Source organism: Dreissena polymorpha, chromosome 14 (genome assembly GCF_020536995.1).
Source record: "Dreissena polymorpha isolate Duluth1 chromosome 14, UMN_Dpol_1.0, whole genome shotgun sequence".
NCBI lineage: Eukaryota > Metazoa > Mollusca > Bivalvia > Myida > Dreissenidae > Dreissena > Dreissena polymorpha.
Window position 1 is genome coordinate 3634298 of NC_068368.1, and position 9143 is coordinate 3643440.

At 37.2% G+C, this 9143-nt stretch overlaps 1 protein-coding gene across 6 annotated transcripts; it reads right to left on the reverse strand.

Moving 5' to 3' along the window:
- Positions 1-359: 359 nt before the first annotated feature.
- Positions 360-8299, reverse strand: LOC127858293 (uncharacterized). Of its 6 annotated transcripts, none has more exons than XM_052395296.1 (3): positions 8071-8299; positions 6610-7573; positions 360-3633 (listed from the first exon to the last, which is right to left on the reverse strand). In XM_052395296.1, the coding sequence occupies exons 2-3, from the start codon at positions 7451-7453 to the stop codon at positions 3455-3457; spliced, it is 1023 nt and encodes a 340-aa protein (XP_052251256.1). In that variant the 5' UTR covers positions 7454-7573; positions 8071-8299; the 3' UTR covers positions 360-3454. The 6 variants fall into 6 exon arrangements, with proteins under 6 accessions (XP_052251256.1, XP_052251255.1, XP_052251252.1 ...); XM_052395295.1 differs by having other exon boundaries at positions 6610-7483; positions 7951-8299; XM_052395292.1 differs by having other exon boundaries at positions 7951-8299.
- Between the last annotated feature and the right edge of the window lie 844 nt (positions 8300-9143).

Below are 9143 nucleotides of genomic sequence, written 5' to 3' on the forward strand. Positions count from 1 at the left end.
TTAATAACATATTTTGAACAATTATTCCATGTAAACCGTGAAGGCTTACCATAATGGCTAAGCTATTAACCCATTTATGCCCAGTGGACTCTCCTATCCCTCTAAATTAGATCAATTTATTTCCCAAATTAGGGATGTCTAGTATATTTATTTCTATATTTAGAATATTACTTACTGAAGTTCCTTTAAGCAAACAGCGCAGACCCAGATGAGACGCCGCATCATGCGGCGTCTCATCTGGGTCTACGCTGTTTGCAATGTCCTTTTTTCAGGACGCTAGGCATGAATGGGTTAATTATGTATGATAGTTACATAAGTTCAACTTTCAGAAATTCTAAATTTTTATAAATAACTATATAAACCGTCATTGAATTTTATTTCGCATTGAAATAATTTGAATACTGTAATTCTTAACAATACATTGTTGTCAATGTTGAATATATTTTTTCAAACGAATATATAATTATTGTTTACCATTTAAACATATATGAAATGAACATTTTTTTGCACTAACACCATGTATTCAATTTAACATTTGATCCACATCTGCCATTACTTGTATATATAATTTTTTTTAAATGTTTATATGTGTAGGCTAAGAGCTTATATAAGCTCTATTGCTGAAATAAATGTTGTTGTTGTTGTTGTTGGTGTTGAATGACCGAATATGTTTGCATATAATGTTTCGTTTACAAACCATGCTTTCGAAAAACAGTAGTCGTTTGATAAACAGGTACATTCATTGAGTCTTGATATCTTCGACCACTCTTGACCATCGAACTCTTGCTCGTTAAATCTCAAAGACTGGCAAGTGCTTAACATTGCGAATGCATGCACTGTATTTTGAAAAGTAGTAGTACTTTTAAGGAATTCAATGAAGTATAATATGGCTACATGTAGTATGGTTCACATTCTGAATTATTTTCCTGCTGGTGGGATATCCACGTCAGAAAAGACTCGGCAGGGATTACAAGCCCTGATATCGTATTTCTGATGAAGTTTAATTTAAAAAGGAATTATACGGCCGTGCCTTACTATTTTAATACACAATGAATTTTATCCCATTGTTTTGATGTGACCGAACATGTAACACAGTGCGCTTAAATAGAGAATATTGTGTGAGTTTTGGATAAAGATCAAGTTTATCATGCGAGGCTGAGAACCGATGTAGCGCGAGGCCTGTCGAGCGCTAACATGGTTCGAGCCGAGCATGATTAACTTGATCTTTATCCAAAACTCACATAATATTCTATTTATCCTATTATTTCCTCCCTATTTGTCATTAAGAATTGTCAAATATCGCATTTTTTGACGATTTTGTGTTTTCGTAGTTGACAAAAACAGATCCTCCAATTTTTGGAAAAACCCAAATCTGTTCTAAAAATAGCGATAGTATAAAGCTCATGTTTATACGATCGTTGTTATGTTGTACTATCGATTTTCAACTGGTAATAGGATAAAGTGTGTTCTTTTAAGAAAATAAAATAGACATTGAAAGAACCCCTGGGCTACTCGCCATAGTAGTGATAGTCAATAACATCAAAATTTAAATAACTATACGGGCAATGTCTCATATTCCGACAAAACAAATATTACTATTTTAAGAGTCACATGAGAGATACACACGTCTATATATTGTGTGTCATGTTATAGTTAAACCTGATGTCCTGTATATTTGTCAGGCGAACGAAACAAAGGCCTATTGTACTGTTTATACAAGTTTAAACATCTTTTGTTTTACTTTCCGTACATTTTTATATTAAGAGAATTGCTTTATTCACAATGTTGTGCAAAACGATTTCCATGCTGACAAACGCGAACTAAAATCAGAGGAGTTCGAGCAAAACGTCAAACGGAAATCTTAAACGTATTTTCAGTTTAATCCAATCGCTCAGTGTCGTACATCACGTTCATGTATTTAAGAAAATCATGTTGTTGTTAACCCATTTATGCCCAGTGGACTCTCCCATCCTTCTAAATTGGATCAATTTATTTCCAAAATTAGGGATGTCTAGTATATTTATTTCTATATTTTGAATATTACTTAATGAAGTTCCTTTAAGCAAACAGCGCAGACCCAGATGAGACGCCGCATCATGCGGCGTCTCATCTGGGTCTACGCTGTTTGCAATGTCCTTTTTTCAGGACGCTAGGCATGAATGAGTTAATATGCGATGCGTTATAGATTATCTGTTGTATGTTCATCCACGGAAGTTCAGCAATAATGCCTGTGAATAGATTGTATTATTTGAATGAACATTTACGGTGCTTTTGTGTTACAGTGTATATGGGTTTATTCACATCGTTGCTCAATGACAGGGAAGGCTTTTGTAACTGTCGCTTATATTGCCTAATGTGTCTGCTACATGAAAGTGGCATATCGTGGCATTTTATCAGAAGTTTGACGTGCAGAAATAATGTATTCACACTGTTTCCGTCGATGCATCTCGTATGAATTGAACTTTCGCAAACACAAATCGCACAGTTCAATTAAAAACTTGCAACACAATGTGCCCATTATTAACAGAGCTCTTTCGTATAGCTTCATGTACTTAAATGCATCACAGCGCGAAAAACATTTCATCCTAAAGGACACAATTTCGAATCGTGGTAGGACGGGAATTTTTGTTTCCACTTTTAAGTACTTGTTTTTTATGTTCATTTTCAAAAACTGAAGCTGTTTTTGGGTCGATTAACATCGTTTCCGCATCCATAATTTTGATTTTTGTTGTGACTATTGGTTGGGATTTAAAACGCACAAACATGATTTTAACACCACATGAGATGTTATCAACAAACGTATTTTCACGAAGGTATAGTGGTGTACTTTTAGTTTATTTGCAAAACACGACTGTTCAGGTTCGATCCTTTAACTCAACTGCCCATCAACAACAATACAAATACATATGACGTCAGATAATAATAATAATAACGTGCTAATTCGCGACCACTGGTAATTAACGTTACGTATAAAATCTCATATAACATTCACGACATCGTGAATATTATATGAGATTTTATATGTAACGTTAATTACCAATTGCCGCGAATTAGCACGTTACGTATACAATCTCATATAATATTCACGACACGTATGCTTATATAAAAAAACAGCAAGAATCACAGTTATTATCGGAATGCTCTGAAGTAAAAACAACACTAAATACAAATGATCCTATACGCATTTGACCGCCCGTACGTCCGCTTCTCACCTCAGCTCTCCTAATTCAATATCCAGTACAAGATTGACCATCGGCACACTCTGACACATTTCCCCCAAAAACTCAGTTTATCCATATATATATATATATATGGAATGGCAGCTGTGCTACATAATCCGTCAGAACTTTTCACGCGGGTAAATGAGTCCTCACTGCAGAAGAACGCTCTCGGCGCAAAAAAAAGATCACGTAAACGTCTAAAAACACGAAAATATGGACTTGAGTTCGTTTCGCTAACTATTTAGGATGGGTGGACTAGAAATGTTTCCGTTTATATCCAGACGGGCCGGAAGTGCTGGAATATTCTCATATCCGGGTTCCCAGGTCTCCAGAAGAGGGTTCGATTGTCTCGAACTGTTTGCGTCGTAATGCAAGCCGGGCTCCATCCAGTTGGTGGTCAGACCCTTGTGATCTGAAAAACGACAAATACATCTGGTGAATACGGAACCCGGATAGTGTCATCTATAATCTCGCCCTTCTTTCATCAAGGGCGACACTAGACACACAAAGCGATACACGATATTTTTCGCGACAGTAGCCTCGACGCACGGTAATTTTCGCGACAGTCGCGGCGAAGCACGATATTTTGCGCGACAGTCGCGCCGACACACGATATATTTAACACGATATATCGCCCTTGTGTAGCCCAAAATGCGATATATCGTGTTAAATATATCGTGCGTCACCGCGACTGTCGCGCAAGCAATCGTGCTTCGCCGCGACTGTCGCGAAAAATATCATGTGTTGAGGCGACTGTCGCGAAAAATATCGTGCGTCGCCGCGACTGTCGCGAAAAATATCGTGTATTGCTTCGTTTGTCGTGTCTCGCGTTCAAAGGGCGACACTAAACATACGAAGCGATACACGATATTTTGCGCGACAGTCGCGGCGACGCACGATATTTTATTATTCAAATATCGCCCATATTATCCGAATCTCGTGTATCGCGGTCTAATTTCAGACCGCGACACTAGACACATGAAGCGATACTCGATATTTTGCGCGACAGTCGCAGCGACGCACGATATTTGTACTCGATCCACGAGATTCGGATAATATGGGCGATATTTGAATAATAAAATATCGTGCGTCGCCGCGACTGTCGCGCAAAATATCGTGTATCGCTTCGTATATCTAGTGTCGCCCTTTGAACGCGAGACACCACAAACGAAGCGATACACGATATTTTGCGCGACAGTCGCGGCGACGCACGATATTTTTCGCGACAGTCGCCTCGGCACACGATATTTTTCGCGACAGTCGCGGCGAAGCACGATAGTTTGCGCGACAGTCGCGCAGACGCACGATATATTTAACACGATATATCGCATTTTGGGCTACCTACACAAGGGCGATATATCGTGTTAAATATATCGTGCTTCGACGCGACTGTGGCGAAAAATATCGTGCGTCGAGGCGACTGTCGCGAAAAATATCGTGTATCGCTTCGTGTGTCTAGTGTCGCCCTTGATGAAAGAAGGGCGAGATTATAGATGGCACTATCCGGACTCCGTAGGTGAATACGTAGTTTGACGTTCTTTATGAGTAACTTGACTCTTTCAGTTGGGATAATCACATGATAGGCAAGATGGCGTCTTCCTTTCCGAGACCGAGAATTATCGTCGTTTTATACAGGGTGCAGAATCAACGGGGTTTTCAAGAACTTAATTTTTGCAAATACCTCAAGTAATTGAAATTCATTTTCAAATATCTTTAGATCATACAAGACATTTTTTCTCGCAGTTTGTGACTATATTTTAAGGTATAAGAATACATCCTTCAATAGGTCTGAAATCGGTGACAACATTTCACGTCGCGTGAAGCATACCCGTATAAATAAATGCAGAACACATAGATTTTTAACAAGAACACATCGTGATCAAAATAAGTAATTCTGATGTATTTTACATTGCCATAAGCAGCATAAAAATCTGTCTTTTATGCACTAGTTGAAATTCTTAAGAAAAATTGATTTAAAAAGTTATTCGATAAAAAAATCACCACTTACCGGTTCCCAAGGTCACGTGATTCTGCACCCTGCATACCCTTTATTACTTTTTAACCCATTTATGCCCAGTGGACTCTCCCATCCTTTTAAATTTGATCAATTTATTTCCAAAATTAGGGGTGTCAAGTATATTTATTTCTATATTTAGAATATTCCATAAAGAAATTCATTTAAGCAAACAGCGCAGACCCAGATGAGACGCCGCATTATGCGGCGTCTCATCTGGGTCTACGCTGTTTGCAATGTCCTTTTTTCAGGACGCTAGGCATGAATGGGTTAAAGCTTTTAAATGCCGCCTACTTTCCAGACATATCAGCATGAAAGATACTAGCGTTTATTTCGTATTAATATCGCTATATATCTTGTCTGTACTCTTTACAAAATTTCTTAGCGGGATCACAAAATAACAGCTACCGCTAAGAAAATTAAATACATAAACCGAGGATGTGAAAATGATTATCATTTCGAAATTGTTTTATTGCATAATTTGCATTTGCAACTAGACACAATAGAAGGTTTGTATAGCAAAGAACTTGTGTGTAGCTTTTCAAATTATATTTAATTGCCATTATTTTTCACTTCTAAACTCTAATAAAAAATGGTCGGATTCAATGAAGCAAAAGTATGGTCGATTTATCCATACGACACATACACATGAGTCGCGCTCTGTAAAAACGGGGTTTAATGCATGTGCGCAAAGTGTCGTCCCAGATTAGTCTGTACAGTCCGCACAGGCTAATCAGGGACGATGTGTGTCAGCTTTTATGATATTTTTCGTTTAAAGATAGTCTCTTCTTAGCAAAACTCCAGTTTATGCGTAAAGTGTCGTCCCTGATTAGCCTGTGCGGACACAACAGGCTAATATGGGACAAAACTGTACGCACATACATTAAACCTCTTTTTCACGGAGCACGGTCCACATGTTTGCAATCAAACTATCTGACCGTGAGACGCATCAACATGTTTGGCCTCAGAGAAAATGGATTTCCTTGACCATCGAGAACATTAATAGTTTAAGCCGTCAAATACGTTAATAAGTTTGATTATCGAAATCTTAACCATCAGAATTTATTAAACTTTACCCAAAGAAACATTTAAATGTTTAAAAGCATAAACATACATAGTTTAAGCCCTTACAAATGGCTCTATTTGATCTTATAAAACAAAAGTAACAGTGAACCACCAGAATCAAAACAAAAATGGCTATCACAAACAAAAATAATTTTGCCATCATTAAAGTTAAAAAAAAATTACCATCACAAACATTAACCCGTTACATCATCAGAAACAAAAAGGAAACCAGCAGAAACATAAGTATAGTTGGCCTTAAGAACTTAAATAACTTTTGGTCATTTGAAGATATTATTTCGTAGTAAATACCTTTAAAATTTGGAAACAACGTGTACTCATCGTGCTTCCAGGCGAAGTGAATGTGCCACATCGACCACATTGTATAATTCTTTCCTTGTTCAAGAAATGTGTTATACCAAGAGGTCGCAACATTTCCGGGAACATCCGGTTTAAAGTCGGATTTTTTTCTTGCCTCCGCATACCAGTCCAAGAATCGAACCCAATTCTTTCTGCTCGGCGAAAATCCCCAAGTTCCCAGGACCGGATATAGGTACACACACTGGCCATCTGTGTAGTTAACGAAACTCTGCCATGTTTTAACCCCGTGATGAATGGACAGACCTTGCAGTGCAAATCCGTTAATTTCCGGGTAATGGTCGTATTTAGAATGCACATGCTTCAGATACTTATAGAAATGCGGCGACACCTCGAGGTCATCTTCGAGAATCACGGCAATTTCTTGCGAATTATTGTTGGGATTCCATGTAGATAACCATTGTCCATAAATGCCAACATGTTGTGGATGCACGATCACATCATACGCGCCATGACGGAACCGGAATTCCCGCGCTGTTTGTTCCGTTAATTGGTCCACGGTTCCATTTATAGAGCGGTCTATCCAGACCTCCAATTTAACATTGTCATTTTCATAGTCAGCCCTGTTCAGAGATTCTAGTAAACGAAGGACGGAATGTGCCCGATTATAAACTATGACAATTACTCGCAAATCAATCTTAAAGGTGTCTATATTTACTATGTTTACTAGTGCAATATTAGCATCGTAGTTAGAAAAATATATAACGGAAGCCAGTATTCCTGTCACTCCCAATATTAGCGTCAAGAATGAATATGCACGTGACACACGAACCTTCATCGTACGTAGCCTATTAATGTTGTCTGCTCGCTTGATATGAAATAAGCAATACCCTGTTCACCGATACCATTAATAAGGCGCGCAATTGCAGTACACTTCTACCCACGAGTAGCCTTGTAGCTGTAACCAATAACTTAGATTGTCTTGTACCCATTTGACATGGTGGAGAGGCATATTTATCCCATTTATGACTAGTGGACTCTCCCATCCTTCTAAATTGGATCACTTTATTTTCAAAATTAGGGGTGTCAAGTATATTTATTTCTATACTAAGAATATTCCATAAAGAAATTCATTTAAGCAAACAGCGCAGACCCAGATGAGACGCCGCATTATGCGGCGTCTCATCTGGGTCTACGCTGTTTGCAATGTCCTTTTTTACAGGACGCTAGGCATAAATGGGTTATTGTTTGGACGGCCGTGGAGTGCGGCCTCTTTTTTAATTGTCGAAATGTTCTATTAATAACAAAATGTTTTAAATTAAAATTATATTTTACGTGATGTTGATTTTGAGTTCCAGTTCAACCCGTATTGATAATAGTACACAATCACAAACTGCAGTTTATCTCTTGTAACTAAAAATCTAAAACAATATCCTGTATTCTCGCAAACGTTACATTGAACATGTGATTTAAAATCCAATAAATCCGCATATTGCACGCCAACACTGTATAGCCATGTTGGTCCTTTAAGAAGTGCACTTGCCGAAACGCGCTACGCACTAACCGCGTCTATACAGGCAATGGCCTTTTTTAAACCAGAGTGTGACAGAGGTTTTACAACAGCGAATGCATAACCCTATATTATATTCAGCTAAAAGCTAACAACAGCTTTCACGCCGCTTGTTGGTAGTTTACCGTCTGCCTCATGTCACAATTATATATAAATCAAAACGCTGATCCAATAGAAAAACTGTTAATGAGATCCTAAACAATATATTAATGATAACGCTTTTTAAGTTATTGTAAACAATTAAGTGTTGTTAGCTAGCTTAGGACATAAACTCCATCGTACTTTAAGTTCTTTAACCAGAGTTGTAACACAGAAGTTCAGTTATGTAATATATTTTCTTGTAATGAAAAATCACATAAACATACCATTGATTTTATTAAACAATGAATTAAAATGAACATTTAAACCATCCGTTGAATACTCGCGATGAGTGTGGTAATCCTCATCATCATCAACAACAACAACAACAACATTTTGTTTCGTAGTAAAGCTTATACAAGATCATAGCCAACCGGGGTTATATAATATTTGCAATATTAAATCTATAAGTAATGCGAATCTGCTTGTTCGAGACAAAAACAATCATTGTATATTATTTAGTGTTTTTGTAATAATCAATAAAGGTAGGGGGGACAGATTGCTACATATTATTCAAAACGAAATTATTTACGTAGCATATTTAAAATAATTATTTAAACTGAAATATTTTCGTGGAACTTTTGAGATTGTATAAACAAGTTTGTATAAATTACTTACTGTAGTGGTAGTAAAAAAATTCAAGTACTGTATATCAAATAATGCACAGTTTCATCCTATTATTATACATTACATTAAATTGTTTCATTCATTAATACCATTGGCATGTAAATAACAATACAGACCATATCAAACTTAACCTACATCTACAGAACTATTATTAACCACCAATACATAATTTAAGAGTCGCATGTGATAAATC